The 21,951-nt window shown below is 40.0% G+C and overlaps 1 protein-coding gene across 8 annotated transcripts in view; it reads left to right on the forward strand.

Annotated features, from left to right (window-relative positions):
* Positions 1 to 21,951, forward strand: part of ACTN1 (actinin alpha 1) — a 122,829-nt gene that overhangs the window by 79,943 nt on the left and 20,935 nt on the right. For 3 of the 8 annotated variants that reach the window (XM_034417637.3, XM_034417638.3, XM_034417636.3), the window contains exons 8-12: positions 1,456 to 1,541; positions 10,827 to 10,919; positions 13,177 to 13,407; positions 15,606 to 15,753; positions 20,988 to 21,138. In XM_034417637.3, coding sequence (XP_034273528.1) covers positions 1,456 to 1,541; positions 10,827 to 10,919; positions 13,177 to 13,407; positions 15,606 to 15,753; positions 20,988 to 21,138 — 709 coding nt within the window. Of the gene's footprint in view, positions 1 to 1,453; positions 1,542 to 3,895; positions 3,982 to 8,203; positions 8,286 to 10,826; positions 10,920 to 13,176; positions 13,408 to 15,605; positions 15,754 to 20,987; positions 21,139 to 21,951 lie in introns of those variants that run through there. The other 5 variants (XM_060687523.2, XM_087876313.1, XM_034417639.3 and 2 more) reach the window with 3 other exon arrangements.

Genomic DNA, 21,951 nt, shown 5'->3' on the forward strand with positions numbered 1-21,951 from the left:
GTCGAATTCTCAGCAAACAGTGATATGATAGCAATCTACAGTACATAAAGAGAAAATAGAACAAAGGACTAGTCATCCTTCATTGTCTTTTCCCTTTTTAAATAGTTTATCTTGACATTTTATTTCTTAGGCCACTGTCCTTTAAATAGGATCAACGCAGGTTCAATATAACCTTCTGTTCTTGGATATCTGCTTCTAGAATACTGATGTTAAATACTCATTTTTACTCCCTGTATTTTAGAAATCAACACTGGCACTGAATTCTAGTTTTATCATTGCCTTTGTTTTTCAGGCCTTTTTCTTTTTTTCCTTAAAGTTTGGGAAACGTTTTATTGTTTGCTAGTCTCTTTTGAGTTGTTTCCTTCCATCTAGGTCATGAATTTTGAGAACTGTTTCTAGAGTAGATCTTAGCCATATACAGAAACTTAGGACATACTCTGTAGTCTGCCAGTCTGTCCACTGTTTAATTTGCTTAAGCCTTCTCTAAAATATCTTAGGACTACATTTCTCATAATTCTCCAGTTATCAGGTCATTGGCTAAGGGACTCAGGGAGTTGTAGATTGAAATATTAGAATGCACCACTTTGGGGAACAATCAAAATTAAACAATGATTTTAATGTTCACCTTTATGCACTGCAAGTAGTTTTAGGTGAGATTCCCAAGTCCAACTCATAGAAGAAATGAATATAGACCAACATCAAAGGGTTTTTTTTGTGTGTGCTCTAGAGATCATCATACTCATTCCTTCCCCCTTATAGCAGCAAGGAGATGCTGTGAAAAAAATTAGCATTTATTTGAAAAATGATCAGCACCTACTCCAATAATCAGTTTGGTCTAGTGGTTAAGGCACCAGGCTAGAAAGCAGGACACTGAGTTCAAGTCCTGTCTTAGCCATGAAAACCAGCTGGTTGACTTTGGGCCAGTCTGTCTCTCTCAGCCCATCTCACTTCACTTTTTCTCACTTTGTGGGAAAGATAGGAGGAGGAAGATGTGGATATGTTCACCAACTTGAATTATTTGTAAAAATAATAAAGTTGGGATACAAATACATAAAATAATAATAACCCCTCAACAAATGCTTGGAACACTCAGGCCAAAAGCAGATTCAAAACAATTGGCAAGTTTTGGGTGGAGGGACAATACCAGTTTCATTTAGTACAGTAACTATCTAGAAGTCGTATGTTCCATATTTTTGCTGACCTAATAGACACTTATCCTTTTGGAAGTCTGCACATTTCTCAAAAACCGTTTTTTTTTTAAGCAAGGGGAAAAGAAGCAGGAATAACTTCTCTTCAGCGTAGGAGAGCCTTCTAAGCACAACAAAAGAGGACTTTGTAAAAAAAATGTGCAGGAACTAAAAAGTTATTCCACTCTTCACTTGGTGCCCCTAGTACCTCAGTTTTCTCACTTCCCCCAAGTTAAGATGCTCTTTAACTTCAGGTTTTCTTTGACAGACATTGTTGGAACAGCCCGTCCTGACGAGAAGGCCATCATGACCTATGTTTCTAGCTTCTACCACGCCTTCTCAGGAGCCCAGAAGGTATCGCAGGATTCCAAGCTCCTTCCACACAGCGCACCTGGTCCTCTTGCTAATGTCCAAGCCTCTTTCTTGCTCTCGCTTTCTCTCTCTCTTTCTCTTTCTTTCTCTTTCCTATCTAGCTACGGGCATCTTTGTTATTATTATTTGAGAGCAGCGTTGTCTTAGTGGTACTCCAAGTATATAGGAATCTGGGAGTGCATATTAATCAAATACAGTTCTACAGTCAGTGATGCAATGCCAAGCCATTCTCCATATAAGTCTTGTGGCCACTTTGAAAGCACCAGGAACTCTCCCTTGACCTACTCTGTGCAAGCATTTCTTCTGCGGTGATCTTCAGGAACACTAATTTTAACCAGGAAAATAAATAACTGGGCTTCTGCAAAAATGTTTTTCATCCACGATGCCTCAGCAATACAACTTTTGTGAATGAAGTACTGTGGAAGTTGACAATTAAATAGCCATCATGTCACTTTGTGCAAAATTGTTTTGCTGATGTCAGAAGACCTTACCCCTTCAAAAGAAATTGTCATAGGGTAGTTCTACTTGTTTGGTAAAATGACATAATCTTGCAAATGGATGGATTTCCTAGATAAGTATGTTTACATTCTTTTCTTTTAATCCCCTGAAATGTTGCTCATTCTCCAAGTAAGAACTTGTCACTGAAGATTATAATTTAATGAATCCATTGTTCCTTGTTGTCTCATAATTTGTTCTGGATCAAAGGGGCTTTGCAGTACTATTCACATTGCTTAGAAGTAGATGTGATTGAATTCAGTAAGAACTAATCCTGAGTTACTGCAATGAACTGAGGTATAAATAAGAAACTACTATTTCATGTCACGTGCGTGGATGATTTAGTATCAAGATTCAGGCTGACAGATGCTTCCCATCTTTCATTTAGAAGACACAGATACGTACTGGGTATATGAGCATGAAAACATAAATTTGGAAAATTAACTATACAATTCCAAACAAAGTATGAAAGTAGATTAGATAAACTTGCCTTTCTTGCCTTTGAACTTGCAAACCACTTCAAAAAAGCATTGCAAACATATAAAATTTGACTCAAGGCAGCAATAGATAAAAGAGTCACCAAAATCCCCTTAAAGTTTTGGGGAATATTTACAAAATGATTCTGGACTAAATGAGCTTGAGTTTACTTTACAAAAAATGTAAGTTCTTAAACATATAGTACATGCTTATTCCAAATATTGTAGGAATTCAAACAGGTGACTGTCAAACCTGTTGAACTATGTTGAACTCAACTTTGAGATAGGCCTCTCACTTTTGGTTTGAGAGAGATATGTCTTCTAAAACAAAGCAGAAGCGAATCTAAAACATTTGTTATTGTTTTTCAAACCTTCCAAATGATTAAATACTTTCAGTATGAAATACATTTCCAGAATTCCCCTATGATATCACTGATCTTATAATTGAGTTCAGTCTACCATTTTTTGAATAGTAATCCAATATCCAATCTGATTATATGGCATAGTTGATTTATGATATTTCGATATTGGGCAAGGGATTAATCCAGAGCTTTTTTGCTGCACATGTCTGAAATAACAAGCATTCAATATCCTCCCCCCCCCTTGATACTGCAATTACAAATCTTGAGATTTCTGGGGATTGGGTGTATTTCATAAGATGACACTAAGGGTTGATCTGTCTGACCAGAAGGATCACACAATGCATATAATCTATTTCCATGAGTGGTTGTTTCCCCTTGGCAATAATTATCTCTTTAAGGAAAGCTAACATTTTGAAGAAAAAGCAAGACTTCTTTGTTCTGATATAGTGACACTTAGTAAGAGAGAATGTTCATTCACGGTAGTCATGCAACTTGGAAGTTCCACTGTTTTAGAAGGGAATGCTGGCAATATTTCCCAAGATATAGTTCAGCTCTAATTTGCCAAAAGGTTTATTCACTCAAAAGAGGGCTATAGTTATCAAGGTTTTTCATGAGCACAAAAATTAATAAACAAATTACTCATCCAAAGAAGTTATAACCTTGTTTGTTTTGCTAGGTCTACTTTCTGCCAGGAGTTGGTTTCCTAGAGTCTTAATTTTGCCCATTTCCAAATGGGCTGAATATACTGACTGTGGAGTTGTGTAAAAAAAAAAAAGAAAAACTGACAGGGGTGGTGGTAATAGGTTCATGGAGTCCACAAAGCCAATTCTGCCAGTCATATTCTGATTCAAATTCCCAGCACTCCGCATGGAAATCTGTTTGGCCTGTCCTGCAATGCATGATGGGAAGTTTCCCCCCTCTCTTATCACCCATGACTGTTTTATTTTATTCTGTGTGCTGCTTCTTACTTTATCCTTTCAACCTCTTCTCCTTCTTTGCACAGATATTATAGGCACGCTAAGGCCGGATGAGAAGGCCATTATGACCTATGTTTCATGTTACTACCACGCCTTCTCAGGTGCGCAGAAGGTGAGCCTTTACTCCTAACCACCCCTCCTCCTCCTCCTATTTCCTGCCCATCAAATTTAGAGAAAAGTATTATAAACTCTTACAGATATGGAATCCAGTGCTGGCTTTCATTTTGAGCTCTAATATTATCATTCTTAAATATCTTGGGGATTTTAAAAAAGACCATTAACTTTGCTGAGCTCTCTGTTTCTTTCTTCTTGCGACATAGAAGAACTCTGCATTTTCCTGGACATAGTTTCCCGCCTACAGCTCCCAGGCTATATTGACACTAATCCAAATTAAGGAAACACGTTCTACTTTATTTGACAACGTTCATGTCTTCTCCAAGTGGGAAGAAGCTTCCTCAAAGTCTCCCTTTTCTCTGCAGGGTGCAGAATCCCTTGGAACCTCTTAAAGCCTGATTGTTCTTCAAGACTGATATAGCACTAGTCTACTATTTACAGTAGTGAACCGATTGGGGGTGTTTAAAAAAGGCCAGTTTACAGGTGTTTTAGTAGTGTGGCCATAACTATCGTTGCACTGGAGGGCGAGATCCTGCTGCAAGTAGAGCTCAGCCACACTTCTTCTTTTCAGATGTTTTGCAAGTGGCAACCACACAGACTTCAATGTGGAGTGAAATGCCCAGTTGTGGGACCTGTACAAAGAGGTCCTTTTTAAACTCTTCCATTGTTTTTTCTTCTAAAAACGTGGTTTCCTCTCAAATTGAATCTTTATCCCAGTTCTTATGGGGGATAAATTAGAAATATCCCATAAATGGAAGGAACCATGGCTCTTTTTTCCTGCGAAAGGGACAAAATAGAGCTCAGGCAGCCTTTGGCAGATAAATATTAAGAGGAGCAAGGATGAGCAGAGCTTTCATTCTGAGTTTTCTCTTATAGTTTCTCCTCTAGTTTTCTCCTATAGTTTCTGTATCTATATTGAAAAAAGCTGTACGTGAGTGCCATTGTATATGATTTGTTTCCTGTAGTGGAAAAAAAGCCAGCTATTCAAAAGGTTTTATTTCTGTTTTTTTTCCAATAAGCAAGAGAATTCCATTGCTATTGGCTACATATACGAATAGTGGAGTTAAAGATTCCAGCTTGTTTACAATTGTAGGCATAAACGTGCTCTTTAGGATATATGTAATCATAAAAAAAAACCCAAATCCCTTCTCTCCTGTTGATAGTGTTTTAATATCAGTGTGATCAGAACATGCCTACATGGACCTCCTCAAAACAACTTTTTTTTTAAAAAAAGAGGACAAATGTGTTCAATTTGCCAGATCCACCCTCAGCAAAAGACTTCTCAGGAGTCTTTCTGAAGATCCCAGGTCTTTCTTCCACACGAGGAGAAAACTCTAAGGCCACCTTAATACTTAAATGCAGTATTAAGTCCTGTCCTACCTTGCTTTCCCCAACCTGGAACTCACCTTTTATGTCCTGCATTGGAGTGAAGAATTACATTTACACTCCAATACATTTGTTGGGGTACGAATTGGGGTACAGCTGTATTAATATCTAGTCCTAAGACTAGATTGTATTACAAGAGTTTCTGCGTACTCTTTCTTTTTCTTGCTTATCCTTGCTTCCACCTCTTTGTCTTCTTCTGCCACTCAGTGGTGTTCCTGGTATTATTTTTATTTTGTGTCATTTGCGATGTTTTCTTATCCTTTCAGCTTTATTTTGTTTTTTAAACTCTCTATAATCATCTCTCCAATGATTTTTTTCCCCCCATGCCATACAGCTTGCTGCTCTTCCCTTGACTTTTTTGTACTTGGGCACAGCCTGTATTTGCTTTCTATGGATTCAGTTTCACTCATTGTGTACAGTTTGTAAAAAACAAACAAACAACGGCTTATGTGTGTCATTCAGAATTGAATGCATTTATCCATACCTGAGTATAAGCTACCAAGGGGAAAGCAGCCTTTAGTCCATGTTCTTATAGCTTCGCATTGGATCCGTGTGCTCACTTGAGGACAGCTGATGTGAGCCTTAATCTTGCTCGCTGCACAAGGCAATCTTAGAAATTTCACCCTAACTTTCCATTATGTAATCTTCTTACAATAACAATTAGCATGCACATTTTTATTCAATTTCCAAAATAATTTATCAAGCCTATAGGGTTTCAAAGTTCACATTAAACTAAAATATTATAAACTAAGTTTGAAAGTACAGGCCCAGTTCATGTGTAGCTGATAAGTTGCATTAGTTTCTGATTGAGTTGTTTCCAGTAGTACTTCATTGTCACCTTGGAAATGATAAAATTGGGCCTACAACTTAATAATGTGCTTAAAGTGACTATTTAGAGAATATATTTTGCAGAAGGATGTTAGCAGATCTTTTTAATATGTGCAGATAGGTGTGTGTTTTAAAAGAACACATTTTACTCACACTCTCTTTTATATATAAAAAAGTTTAGTTTGAGAAAACTGGGATATAAATTGAATTTATATCATTTTAAATGGAAAACCCAAGTTTTCAAATACCTGTGTCACCAGTTTATTAAAAGCTCTACCTTCACCTTTTCTAAAGCTGTTTCAGTGCTTAAGAGACAACATGGATAAATAAAAGTTTTACTTTAGAATGGTGCTGAAAACTTTGCTCAGTTCTACTTGAGACTGATGGAAAATCCTCTTTTGTAAATAGTTTGAAATGTAGCAGAAGACAGAGTATATACATCAACATAGTCAGAGTTGGTTTTTAAACTTACCATATTTACAATCAAAGGGCTTTCTTTGAATACATAGATTCGATTTCATTTCTTTGGAAAGGAGCAATTTGACAGGTTTTCCAGCAGGTTTCAATGTTAACTGAAACCCTTGTCAGTAAATAAATAGAAATATATACTTTTTGCTGCTCATTTTAAATAACAATTCACTATTTCATTTCTTTGAGTGATAGGTGAACACAACTGTTAAAATAACATTTCTGTCCACCAATGAGTAGATCCTACGTTTAGCCTGCAATTAGCATTGTTACGCATCTTGTTAGGAAGCTTTTCTCAGTTAGAAGATTTGTTAGATTTGTTCTCACGGAACAAATAACTGGTGTAAAGTTTATTAAAAATAATTGATTGAGTATCTGCCTTCCCCAATGAGAGGAATTGGACAAAACCATGGGTTGGATGGGGACGGTGGGAGTTGAAGTCTAACATGTCAGCCATGTTCATATTAACATGATGGATCTGGCCCAGATCATGAGTAACTGTCTTACCTGGAATTGGTTAACAGTCAAGACAGAATTATTGGCTGACTTAGTTATATCAGAAAGAATTCCATACATCTTTGTGTAGTTGATAGGCTTGTGCTCCCTGTTTTAACATTTCACAAAAATTGTGGTTACTGACAAACTCATACTTTCTGTTTTGTTTCACAAAAAGCCCCTGACCAAGTAAATTATGTAAAAGTGGGGAGTGGAGGTGGGAAACCTTAAGTTTCACATCCCCACAATCTACCTGCAAGAAAGTGAAAGAATTAAGAAATACACAGCCACTCTAGCTTCTCCCTTTTGTATCTTAGGACTGGAAGAGAGGATTCAAGTTTGCTTTCTTTCACAATCTCAAATAATCCAAAGGTCCTTAGTTTAGGTGAAGGCATAACCCACTGGTTAACTCTAGGTACACAAGAGGCACAATGAGGATAAACCTGACTTAGAAATGGCCTGGCTATAGGGCGTGCGTGACATAATGGGTCTTTCATTGGCTTTGAAATGGGATGACTTGCCTCAGCCAATTTGCATGGCCAACTTACCGTGGGAGAATTCAATGCAGGATAATTCAAGAGAGGGACAAAAGGGACAAGTGACTCCATGCTCTGGCTGACCCCAGCCTTGAGGAATTCTAACTTGAGAAGATTCAAACCTGAAGCAAAGCAAGACCCACTGCAATTAACTTGCCCCTCTCTTGAGTTAGCTTGTGTTGAGTTGTCTCTTGGGGAGTTGGCTATATCAAGATGAATAGAGTGAGTTGGCCAGGGCGAGTTGTTCTAGACCGCATTAGCTTGGTTAAAGGTCTCCTTGAACTATAGCCATCTTAGAGGGGATCAGGGTGGGGAGGCTTGCGCCAAGGATTTGGTTCCTCTGAAGTTTTTTCCTGACCCATTTCTGTTAGCTGTCAGGGTTAATGCACAGTGAGTGTGTAGCATTTTGGTACAGGCCTAGGAGCACATGGTTATCTTTTCAGTCTCCACCCCAGTTCTTGACTAGGTGATTTACTGTGATGTCACTCCATTTCTCATTCAGATTTCTCATTACTGCTACCAGCTCTGAAGGGGAAGTCACATGATCAACTTTCTGCTTCTTTCATTCTGTTATACTGAGTCACTGAAGGTACAGGGCCCTGCCTGTCATGATATGTGTGCGTATGTAGGGTTGCTTTTCCTTCATTTGATTTGTATGTGTGTATGTATGTGTGTGTGGGGTGTTATCTGAATATTTCTCTAAATATACACTTGCTATGGTCAGTTTGCTTCCTTTCCTCCCCAGCTGCTTCTAACTTTCATAACCCTAAAGTGCATGAGCATTTTTAATTACTAAATTGGTACTTATAACTTGTTTTTAATACTTTACTTTGTGGATTTCTGGAAATAAAGCCTTTTAATTCAGCTTTAATCTTTTTTATGTTTCCCGAAAAAAAAGGATAATGAGTTTTATTTATGGATTAATTTAGGAGCAAAGTGCATTCTGCAATAACCATGTTTATTCTGTATTTTTTTAATGTGATAATGAAGCAAAGAGGTGAGCAAAACATGTAAAATCTGCAGCTCTCAGAGCCACTGCAGTTTGGCATCTTTCAGGGAAATTCTGTGGATGTGTCTTTGTCCAAGCTATTCTCATACTTAGTTCATTAATTAAGATGCCCTTTTTAAAAAACTGGACAGTGACCCAGAAAAATGGTGCATTCTGATGAGTGAAATTTTAGGAAAAACATAGCTTGGAAGATAACATTTTTACTGTCAAAGGACAGTAAAAAAAAAAATAGTTGAAAAATGCCCTTCAAAATAATTGGATCCTTGATAGAGGAAACGATCAGTTCACATAAGTCCGTAGATCAGTATTTTTCACTCTGTATTATACATATACAGTACAATATATTTTATGAGCAGTTAATATGAAGAAGTGAATTTTGTAACATAGAAAGCTAATTTCTCACTTCCCAAACCAGTGCCTCAAGAGTATAGCTACTTACAGCTGGAATTTTAATCTCCTGCTTAATTAAACTGGTTAAAAGTATTTGCATGAGCCAAAGCACAATGTTCTGGAAACAGCTGAGAATTTAATTATTGTATATTATGTGACATATCTAATGCTAAGCATGACTGAGACTTAATTTGGAATAAAAATGTATCAAATTGTGCTGTCAGTATCCAGATTGCTAGAACAATCTTGTGGAATTTGAAAGCTTGTATTTTTACTGGTCAAAGCAAGGTAAATAGAAGCAAATTATTATTATCTATTCACAACAATGTGAAGTCACAGCTGTCAATTCTTTAGCTGGTGTTGGCCCTTATATGCGCTGAGTTTTTCCCAAGAAGATAGGATGTCAAAATGCATCAGTGTAATAATATATGTGTGGATCCAAGTAGTATGGTCTTTTGAAATTGACAATTATTATTGACTGACTTTAATACAAGCTTAAAATCATAAAAGTTTCTGTGTTCAGAGAACAGTACTGTACTGCACTTTAATTAGAAGATGCAGATCGCATATACAAAATAATAAAATAAAGCAATGATATCATTAAACATTTAACCTAATAAACAAAGACTGCAGAACATAGTTTTTTAGGATAACATTTTTATTATGGCACTTTTAAACCTAGGACACACCCATTTCCTAGAGAAAAAGCAAGACAATTTTGCTGTTTTGTTGATCTCCTTTTTTGATATCAAATACTTTGTACCAACCTGGTTGTCAGGATCAGAGGAGATTTAAAATAACTATTTTCTACAGAGTATGCTTTGGATGCTACCTCTTTAATTTGGGATGCTATAGCCATGTATTTTAAAATACATATTTGTTCATTTTGAGTACTATTATTTATGATTTTTTTTTCTTTGCTTCTTCACTAAAAGTTTTTAAAGCAAAAGCTTAATTCTCTGAAAGCTTAGTTCTCACTCATAGGTAGTCCCATATAATAATGTAAAGAAGTATTTGAACATTTTGGAACAAAGTTTGAACTTGGTCATATTTTGGCCATTGTGATAGGATACAGAAGTTCAAACATGCTAGAGGTTTTAGCTAGCTGTTTGCTAGCAACCAGTAAAACCCACAAGAACCAAAGACAGAAACTTACAAAACAGCTGCTCTTGTTTTTAAAATAAAATTATGGTCAAGTAAAATTTTATAAATAAGTCAGTTGAAATAATATTGCAGCATAGATAACTCCCGACCATCGGCATTTTGCTGAATATTCAAAGGGACAAGTAATGTCACGTGTTATGAGATCATTTACATAATTTGCATGATGACCTTATGACTTCTGTGATGACATTATATGGCTTGTGCCTCTTAACAATGCAAAGGATTGTCGGGTATTGTTTTTAACTGGGATCTGAATTCTGGGCTTGTTGCTTTTCTTCCTCTTCTTTCCATTGATTACTTCAGGCCCTTTTATTTTTGATGATTTTGTTTTAGAGGATAAAAAAAAACATTTCAGGTTGGACAAGTTCATATTCAGATTGAAATTCCCAAAATGCGCCTCTCGTCCTAATCTCCCAGAAGTGGTGGTACTAACAAGTTTTTGAAGTATTAAAAGAAAACGGGACAAGTATCATTCTCTTAGAAATGGGTTGGAACATGGAGCATCTTTGCTAATGACACTGTTTTGTTTTTTTTTCTTCTCTTGTTCTCTTTCTCTCTTGTTAACAGGCTGAAACGGCAGCCAATCGCATCTGCAAGGTTCTGGCTGTGAATCAAGAGAATGAACAGCTAATGGAAGACTATGAGAAGTTGGCCAGTGATGTAGGTAGCCTTGCTTTCAATTTCTTTGGTATAGCCAGGAGAGTTCTTTAGAATAGATTAATTTACTGGAGTGCAGCAGCAAATGTGCGAGGAGAGAAGAAACAGAGCGGCACTGTTGTTTACAGCATGCTATTTTTATTATTTAGTAGATGTATATGACCTTCCATTTCAACTCTGGGCAGTTAACAATATTAAAAAGCTAAATGCATACAGAATAAACATAAAATATATAGGAACCAGGAAAAATTATAAATAACACCTGTCCAATGTTCAACATAACCAGAAGATGGGGTTTGCATCCCCAAAGTCCCAGGCTTCAGAACAGAGCCAAGTCTTCAAAGCCTTACAGCAGCCTAACAGGAGCAGGACTCATCTAATCTCCAAAGGGATGATAATTTAGAGTGTAGACCCTATGAAAGAAAAAGCTCTCCTCTGAGTCCTATCAACCCACACACGGTTGGGATCTGAAGCATGTCCCTCTTTATGGTCCAGATGGGACAGGTAAAGACAGCTGGAGAGCCCCTGTCCCAGGAAAGTCAGTATGGAATATAACAATCAAAACCTTTGTGAACAATTGCAACGGGGGTATGCTACTGCATGGCTCTTGGGATGGTTCCTGGAACCGTGGTTTAATAGAATATTTGCATTTACATTAGAATAGTATTGTATCCAAATAGATTTTAAATCTATAATGAGTACTAATATCAGAAGTTCATACTACTAAAAAATCTGAGTTCTGTAGCAATTTAAAAAGTGTGCATACTGTAGAACCAATGTTAAGTAGCCAGATAGTACCTGTGTTTCCCCGAAAATAAGACCCTGTCTTATTTTTTTTGAAGCCCAAAATAAGTGCTTGGCCTTATTTTCGGGGATGCCTTATTATTTTGGGGCGCGTGGAGCAAGACGGGGCTCCTCTTGCCGTCTTACTTATTTCGAGCTCTGTCTCCCTAACCCTAACCAGAGGAAATGGTGGAGACCGCCTGCACATGTGTTTAAATATTTTTTGGGGGGGCTTATTTTCAGAGGAAACAGGGTAATAGATAAATATAATAATAGATCATTCAAACTGTAAGATAAACAGATGCACATTATGACCCAGAGTCAGCTTTTTATTTATTTATTTATTTATTTGATTTATATGCCGCTCTTCTCCGGAGACTCAGGGCGGCTTACAATGCGTTAAGCAATAGCCTTCATACTTTTGTATATACCTGCTTAGTAGGGCTTTTGGCCCCCCCAAGTGGTGTTCTTTTTATACAAAGTCAGCTTATTGCCCCCACAATCCGGGTCCTCATTTTACCTACCTCGGAAGGATGGAAGGCTGAGTCAACCTTGAGCCTGGTGAGATTTGAACTTGCAGTAATTGCAGGCAGCTGGCAGCTAAGTGCTACTTAACAGCACTTTAATCCGCTGCACCACCAAGGCTTTTTACCAAAGCCAAGCTTTGTGAGGTAAAGTAGACAGGAAACATGGGTAGATAAGCTAATTTTACTTTATTATGAGATTACATTAACAGAATCTTGCAAGTCTGAAAGTATTCTGTATATCTCCCCCCTCATCCCCTTTACAACCTAGGAAACTAGGGAGGGTCTCTTCTGAGCCCCTGGCCTTGCCCACATTCCTGCTTCAGACTGTCTTTCATTTGATCATTCCCTTGGCTGCATCTCCTTGCCTTGCCTCCCAAGGCCATTCTCACATACCATTACACTCAGGGAGAGAACCTTTGGTCTTCTAAACGTTTGAACAGTTATCTTTAATCAAGACACTTCCACAAGACATGAAGAACAGCTACATCTCCCTTCATGCTGTAAATACACAAGTCCTCTCTCTTTAGATAGGTCCCTACCTAATACTAAGCCTGCCTCCCAAAACCAGTCTCAGGGATGAATGAACAAATTTGTCACGCGGCTGTAAAGACAAAAGGGAAAAAGGCTCCCTCAAGCTGAATTGCATGTCTCTCTGTGTGATTTGCCTGGCAGTAATAAAGAAGAGATTTGTTGTGGCCTTCTTCCAGAATATTTTAAGACCTCCCTATCTAGCCAGAGTCTTGACATTTCCAAATAACCTTCCATCCAAATGCTAGTTAAATTCACTCTACTTAATTTGGGGGAACCAGCCAAGCTTGGCTGTGGGCTACTACCTACTATGGAAGAAAATGCAAAATTTCCCAACAGAAATCAAAGTCTTGGCCAAATTTAATACCAGCTATGATTTTAGTTTCCAGCAATTATGACTTTTCCCTTCTTGGTATTTTCAGCTGTTGGAATGGATCCGGCGCACCATACCTTGGTTGGAGAATCGGACACCTGAGAACACCATGCAAGCCATGCAGCAGAAACTGGAAGATTTCCGAGATTACCGACGCCTTCACAAGCCTCCCAAAGTCCAAGAGAAATGCCAGCTGGAAATCAACTTCAACACGTTGCAAACTAAGCTGAGGCTTAGCAACAGGCCAGCCTTCATGCCTTCGGAAGGGAAAATGGTTTCGGTGAGTGTGTTAGATTAATGAGTTCATTACACAATGACTTGGCAAAGAGGGTTTCCTACTGTTACTGCTGCTTTCATGGGCCAGTGGAACTCGGTTTCCTAGAGCTGAATGTATATTGGTTGCCATGGGCTTTATTACAACTTGTAGTAGCCACAGATTATAAATTGCCAAGTGATACCGTACTATTCTAACAGGTTGTCCCTTCTAGAAAACAGACACCACACATGAGATTTTTTGTTTTAACCTAAGGTAACTGAATAATAAATTCATATACTTTTTTGAATCCATCTTCCTTTCATGAGCTTAAAATACCGTATTTTCCGGCGTATAAGACGACTTTTTAACACATGAAAATCTTCTCAAAAGTCGGGGGTCGTCTTATACGCCGGGTGTCGTTCTCCTGTAACCAGGCAGACCAGCCCGAAAGGCTCTGACGAGCCTTAAATGGCTCTGGCGATCCCAGCTCTGAGGATCCCAGCTCTGACAATCCCAGCTGAGTTCCCTGCAACTCAGCTGGGATCGCCAGAAACCACGTAAAAGGAAAAAAGTTTTTTACCTTTTACTCTGAGGATCCCAGCTCTGACGATCCCAGCTGAGTTCCCTGCAACTCAGCTGGGATCGCCAGAAACCACGTAAAAGGAAAAAAGTTTTTTACCTTTTACTCTGAGGATCCCAGCTCTGACGATCCCAGCTGAGTTCCCTGCAACTCAGCTGGGATCGCCAGAACCATGGCTCTGACGGTCCCAGTTCTGACGGTCGATCCCATCCCAGCTGAATTCCCTGCAACTCAGCTGGGATGGCCAGAGCCATGTAAAAGGGAAAAAGTTTTTCCCCTCAGCTTACCTCAGCTGCTAGTCGCAACGCTTGCCTTGCTTTGCTTGCCTGAATCTATTCAGGCAAGCAAGCAACTCCCTGCCTGCAATCAAGCAAGGAGTTAGTTGTGGACTTCAACTCCCAGAATTCCTCAGCCAGCAAAGCAAAGCTGGCTGAGGAATTCTGGGAGTTGAAGTCTACAAGTCTTAAAGTTGCCAAGGTTGGAGACCCCTGTTCTATTGGGTAAGTTTTTTCCCCCTTTGGGAGCTTTAAAAAAAATAGTCAATTGGGGTTTTTTTAGTTGTTCTTTTTTAGACCTAGCCATTTAAAGTTTAGGAAGTTTTAAATTTAGCTTTCATATAAAAATAAAATAAAATAAAACAATATTTGTGCAGCTTTCTGAGATTTAGTGTGTTTCTGTAGTGTTTCACTCCAACTACACAAACACACAAAATCTCACAAAGCTGTATGTGGAATTTTGTGTGTGTAAAGTGTGAAAGTTGGTTTTTTGGACTTTTTGTGGCTGTGTGAGGTTCCTGCTTGTTGCAGGGGCCATTTTGGGTCTAGCACAGCTGCTTTTACATTGTGGGTGAGCCAGTTGTGTTGTGTGTGTTTAGAGTGTGAAAGTTTTTTGGGGGGGCTTTTTGTGGCTGTGTGAGGTTCCTGCTTGTTGCAGGGGCCATTTTGGGTCTAGCACAGCTGCTTTTACATTGTAGGTGAGCCAGCTGATGTTTTTTAATTTTTATTTGGTGTGCATTGGAAGAGGGGCAGTCTTATATGGCGAGTATAGCCCAAACCCTATATTTTAACAGGAAAAGTTGGGGGTTGTCTTATACGCCCAGTCGTCTTATACGCCGGAAAATACGGTAGTATTTTTAGTGCTCCTTCCTCCAGTCCCCACCCCTCCTCAGCTTGTCCTGAGTTAGCTTGAGCAGTCGAATGATCTTCCATGGTCAATAGGGGACTTGAACCCAGATCTCTTAGTCCAATACCAGGTTATACCATGGTGGCTGTTTTAGAACAGAAATCTCATAGCACCAAAGACCTACATATTAGAGAAGGCATGAAAATACATCCCTCTGTAGGAGAACTCCAGGCCGTAGCAACTCAAAATGTTTGCTAGGGAACCTCTCTATTATCTGGCCCAGCCTTTTCTGATTACAGAAGTTAACTATCTTTGTATTGTCTCAGATCCCCTTGCCAGAGCTTCATCATTTGCCTGCCTGCCTATCTATCTGCCAGTTTTTTTCCACCCATTCATAGTGCGATTGTAGAGGCTCCCCCAAACTTAATTCTCACCATGTTGAGAAATGTTTCAATTATTTTGAATCCATCTGCCTTTTCTTAATAAGTGTTATTATGCTTCTGCTTTGGTTATACTACAGGATATAAATAACGCCTGGTGTGGCCTGGAACAGGCTGAGAAGGGTTATGAGGAGTGGCTGTTGAATGACATTCGACGATTAGAACGACTGGATCATCTGGCAGAGAAGTTCCGGCAAAAAGCTTCCATTCATGAATCCTGGACAGAGGGTAACACAACATCTAAATGTGTTCTATTATTATTAGAGATTTTTATAGTCTAGACAAAACAGAAATTGAATGATAAAAACCATCAAGTTAGTAGGAACAAAATTTTGAGACAGCTTTAACTTGCAGGAGTGATGCATATGCATTAGAAGGATAGGATACAGCTGTTTATATACATGAATGTAAAATAAATGTAAAAGTTTATTGCTATATTATAGATAATTCTATAGAACTGTGATGGCGAACCTATGGCACATGTGCCACCTGACTATATCAGTGGGCATGCGAGCTCAGCTCCAGCGTGCATGCACGTGCTGGCCAGCTGATTTTTGGGCCTTCTGGGCCCACCAGAAGTTGGGAAACAGGCTGTTTCTGGCCTCCAGAGGACTTCCGGGGGAGGGGGGAGGCTGTTTTCCCTCTCCGCAGACTCCTAGAAAGGCTTTGGCGCCTGGGGGGAGCGAAAAACAGGCCTACCGGGTCCAATATGTCATTGCATGCCAAAAGCGGAGGGAGTGTGTGTGTGTGTGTCACGCACACATGCGCAGGGGGGTGGGGCGCATAGAATTATAGGTGTGGGCACGCACACACGCAACCCCCCCTGCACTCCCCCTGCTTTTGGCACGCAATGGCAAAAAGGTTAGCCATCACTGCTATAGCAGGACAGGGAAAAAACTTCCTACTAATAGAACTTTTAGGGTGTCTCCAGATCCCAGTTCTTAAACAACTGCCCCGGCCCAGCCATTATTTGAGTTGTACATATCTGCTTCTCGGGACCTGCGGGACTAATAATATTTTAATCTTGCTTGGCGTGGGAAGGGGGCAACCCCAGCTTTGCTCTGCTGAGCTGTGCCAGCTCTTCATGTGACCAGGACTCCCTTAATTGAGTCACCATCCTTGAGCCAAGTATTATTCTCAGCCTTCACTAGCTTGTCATTGCTGTAGAGAGCCTGCAAAACACACATTCAATCCACCACTAAGGGCAGGGAAGCACTTGATTTGATCAGATAGCTCCATCAAGAAATACTCCTCCTCAAGATGTTACCATTTTTAAACATCAGGTATTCCCCCCCAGGAGGCTGTGTAATAATTAACCGGGCCATGCCGCAACGAATTCAGGCCACACTCGTGATCACCCACCCACAAGAAGGGACAACTTGTGACGCTCTAGCCCAGAGGTCTTCAAACTTGGCAGCTTTAACTCCCAGAATTCTCTAGCCAGAGAATTCTGGGAGTTGAAGTCCACAAGTCTTAAAGCTGCCAAGTTTGCAGTCTGGCCAATTGTTCCATAGGGAGAATGGAAGAATAGGCCTCTCACCAGCCTGCAGCACCAGATAGTAGCTTCCATAGATTGGACAAGATTTCACTCATGCAGCCCCAATGGATTTCCCTCCTCTTCCAGAACTTAAGGATATAAAAATCCAGAATCAGCCTTTTAAGGCAGGCTAAGCCAAGAAACAGGAATTCCAGAAATGCGACTTTATCGTTACAGGATTTATTAACAGAGTCTTGAAACCTTGTCCAAGGTTCTCTCCATCTAGTCTTATACTAAACAAAATCAAGGCTAGAGTTCTTTTGAAATTCTTTCTTGTGCTTCACTGTGTCTCTGGGCACAGTAATGTCTTCTGTTGAAGTCCGTCTTCAACAGCTCACCCCTTTTTTCTCTTCTTAATACAGTCTCATACCTTCCCCAACTAGAAATTCCTTTACACCCATTGAAGTTGAAGAGCTCCCTCAAGTGGTGGCTCCCATCTTTACAGCCTTCTCACAAAATCCAATTCTCCATAGACATCAGACTGATGACCATACTTAGTAGCCTGGGGAGTCTAGTGAAAGCAACAGCAAAGACCAAAATAAGCTTTCTGGAGCTGCACACAATACCTTCAACAAATTCCATATCAGGCAATGGGGAGTCAGCAGTTTAATTCAGCTAATGAAGGAAGCAACTGAGCTCTATTCTGGTTGAAGAAAATATACCGTAGTTTATGGCAGAATATGACTAAGGAATCCATGACATATCTGCATCCTGGCTCAATTGCAAAACCTGGACTGGTGAATGAAGTCTTGATCTCAGGGCGTTCAAGCAATTTTTTTAAAATGTTTGGTTGATCATCAATGTATCTTTGGTCAATTACAAGCTGGAAAGCTTCATGTTTTCCAACCAGAGAGAAAAAGCCACAAATGTTTTTACCAAAGATCTACCACAGACTTTCTGCAACTTCTTGCAATAATGCTCTCATTATTGCAATTATACATGTGGAGAATAACAGGACCAGATTCTGATTCAAATAGCAAAGAGTCAGAGCTTGAGCTTGGTAGAAAGCTAAGCCCCCAACTAAAAAGGATCAAGGGTCTATGGAGATTCTCAGTCATCCAGGTCATGGTTGTCCCAAAGGTGCTTTTTCAAGAGGCAACTGGACTTTCTGGTTTTTCATTGAAGACATTTCACTTCTCATCCAAGAAGCTTCTTTAGTTCTGGCTGGATGTTGGGGAATGGAAGGATTTATACCAGAGGTGGGCTGCTGCTGGTTCAGACCGGTTCACCTGTACCGGTAGTTCCGACCTCCAGCTGGTGCTATCCCGTCCTATGTATCTCACTCTCTGGCTCGCTCGCCCCGCCGATGCAGCCCAGCTGATTTCCACACCTCACCTGCTCTACTCACCGTGGCTGCCTGAGAAGGTGTGCTGAAAGCCGCATGCATGAAATTGCCATGTGTTTGAAGTCGCGCGCAAGTGCAGAAGGCGCTCACATTTGTTAATTATATGAAGCCCAATTATATGAAGCTGTTAATTATATGAAGCGCAATTATATGAAGTTGTTAAATTATATGAAGCCCACCTCTGACTTATACTCCTTACAGACAGCTGGTCATTTGCATTCTTTTAGAGAGTCATTGAGGTCACCTGGAGGTTTATCTGTGTCTTCAGGGTCACCTGAATAATGCAAATTCATAAACGCATGGCACAACATAGGAGAACAAACCCATCAGGACAAGATTCAGCAGTCCATCTGCATTTAAAAGACAAATGCCATTCTTTTGAAGACAGTGAAGTCCACATTTTGGACAAAGAGGACCGCTGGTTTGAAAGAGGAGTCAAAGAGGCCATCTGTGTCAAAATTGAACAGCCCTCTCTCAACAGAGAATACGACATCTATCTCCAGTCTACAACACAGTCCACACTACAACAGTTCCCAGAGGACTCCTGTGGTGGCCCGCCAGCGGTCTGCGCGAATTAATTGCTGATCCTGATGACGAGGAGACTGGTGTGGTGTTGCGCCAGCAGCCTGTCAGACAGCGAGGAGGCTGAAGAAGATGTGGTGCCAGAGGCAGGGATTCAGTCAGGGCCTTCAGAACCTCCAGAGGCGCCTTTAAGTGAAGAGGATGAAGAGGAGGAGCCTCTTCTCAATGCACGGGCACGCAGAGCTGCCAAAAGGCAGGAGTGATTCCTCAGGAGGAGGTCTCCTCGAGAGTAAGGCTTGGGGCTAATTGGCCATGCTCTTAGCCTATTTAAGAAAGAACGCAGCTTGTAACAAGCTGCAGGAAACAACTTTAGTTCGCTAATCATTGCGTTGGGATATCTCTGCAACCTTGCTTCTGGGCTTTTTGCCAACTCCAGTAAGACTCTGACTATCTTAACTGTGGAATTCTGGCAGGCTGTTAAGAACGCTTATTAACAGCCGGCATTTGTTAAAACTGCATTATTTGAGTAAACTAAGTTTTGTTCAGAGTTTGTGTGTGCTGTGTTCTTTGGGATCCATAGCTGGGGCAGAACAGCTCCAGACCCATTTGCACCACTCGGGTGACCCTGATGCAGTGGTGGATTGCCCCCGGTTTGCACCGGTTCTATAGAACCGGTAGTAAAACCGGTGGGAGGCTTTGCCCACCGACCCCACCATCATCAAAATGCTTCTGCGCATGCGCAGAAGCTTCTGCACTTGTGCAGAAGAGCGCACATGCGCACGAGTGAAGCGCGCGCATGCGCACAGCCCTGTTACGAACCGGTAGTAAAGGTAAGTAGAACCCACCCCTGCCCTGATGACAAAGATAAACCCCCAGGTGGCCTCAACGACTCTCTAAAAGAATGCAAGAAGAAGGCCATTAATTCTCCAAATTAATTAATGCCCCACAAGTGGAACTTCGGCTGGAATGGATATTGTGGATATCTTCCACTCTAGATTATCATAGTTCAGTAGACCTCCTCTTGTCCATAATTAAAATCTAGCTACAAGTAACAGGGATGAGTCTCTCTATGGATTGTTCTTCACCTAATTTTATAGCTCAGTCAGTTTTAGTGTTATGTGCTGATTGGTTTGCAACCAAGCACATTGAAAATGCGCTAATTGCCTCTTGCTTTTTTGCTGCTGTAGGACACTTGGTCTGCAAAGCTTTATTGACCACAGTCTCAATAAAGGTCAGGTGGTTCAAGGTCAAATTAATACATGAGACACAGAATAAGCCTGCCCTGTTCCACTAAAAACACACCTACCTTGGCAATCTTTGACACTACTGCCTTACAGGATTACACCTATAAGACTTCCACGGGAATTTCTACATATTTCTTTATTAAAGTCAGTTCTTACATTTCAGCCAAAGTTTCCTTCGGTGGAAGTTGTAGCTGTAAATGGTGCCTAGCAAGGACTAGGGGTGCTTTGGATATAATACCCTGTCTTTGGATATGTCCCATTATAAGACATCTTGACTTTGCTATATAAAAATAGTATATTAATCATACCATGAAGGTCAATTTTTTTTAGCAGGGACAGGGCATCCACCTTATCAGGCATGGGCAAAGTAGAGGGAAGATGTGCAGGGAGCATCAGTATATATAACCAATTGTACAAGTATCATACTTTATGCTTACCTTTCTCAAGTGTATTTCCTTTTATGTCTCTTTTTTGGGTTATGGTGAAACTGAGAAATTTGCTACCCGCTCCCACATGCAGCAACATTAAAACATTTTTAACATTCCAGTCCTGCCTCTGGAAGGAAGGAAGCCCCATTAGGATGGTTTATGTTCCAGAAAATGGGAGGGCTGAAAAATGATTGAACTTAAAGGGGATCAGACTTTACCAAATAAATATGGTGACTCTGAGTCAGTATTTCACAGAACAAACCTTATTTCTTACTAATATGATTAAACTGCTATAAAAAAAAACTTCTATTAGAAGATGCTTCTTATGTAAATTGATCACCTTTAGGCCCTTAATTCATTCCTCTTTGCTGTCCACCTCTTGATAGGCAAAGAAGCCATGTTGCAGCAGAAGGATTATGAAACTGCGACCCTCTCGGAGATCAAGGCTCTGCTAAAGAAACACGAGGCATTTGAGAGTGATCTTGCTGCTCACCAGGACCGTGTAGAACAGATTGCTGCTATTGCACAAGAACTTAAGTACGGCTCCCACGCTGTTTACTTTTTGCGAGTTGATGCTGTTCTTCTCAAATTCAGCTCTGCTCCTTTTTTTAAATTGGAAGTTTAGTGAAGCACGGACTTGAGTACCCAAAAAAAAAAAAAAAGAAAAGAAAAGAAAAGAACAGTTGGGACGAGAAAGGGAACTATGCACTATGGCATCTAACAAATCATGATAGATAGATAGCTGATGTGCATAGATTACATATTTCATCATTCATTTTTGGGACTTAATTTTGTCTGCAAGCTCAAATAAGGACATCCAAATCCATAAATTAGCCCTCCTCAATCTAGTACTGTCACTCCCAGCATTCCCAACCACCGTGGAAATAATAGTAATTATCTCTTGGGCATCAGGTTAACAAAGACAACTACCGTGATTTCCCAAATATAAGACCCTGTCTTATATTTTTTTTTAACCCGAAATAAGCGCTTTGCCTTACTGCCATGCGCTCAAAAGCCCGATTGGGCTTATTATCAGAGGATGTCTTATTTTATTTATTTATTTATTTATTTATTTATTTATTTATTTATTTATTTATTTATTTATTTATTTATTTATTTATTGGTTCGATTTATATGCCGCCCTTCTCCGGAGACTCAGGGCGGCTTACAATGCGTTAAGCAATAGCCTTCATACTTTTGTATATACCTGCTTAGTAGAGCTTAGGAACCCCCCCTCCAAACGGTGTTCTTTTTTATACAAAGTCATCTTATTTCCCCCACAATAAGTAAAATGTCTTCATTTTACCTACCTCGAAAGGATGGAAGGCTGAGTCAACCTTGAGCCTGGTG

This window comes from Pantherophis guttatus, chromosome 1 (genome assembly GCF_059756535.1).
Source record: "Pantherophis guttatus breed Tessera chromosome 1, ASM5975653v1, whole genome shotgun sequence".
NCBI classification, from domain to species: domain Eukaryota; kingdom Metazoa; phylum Chordata; class Lepidosauria; order Squamata; family Colubridae; genus Pantherophis; species Pantherophis guttatus.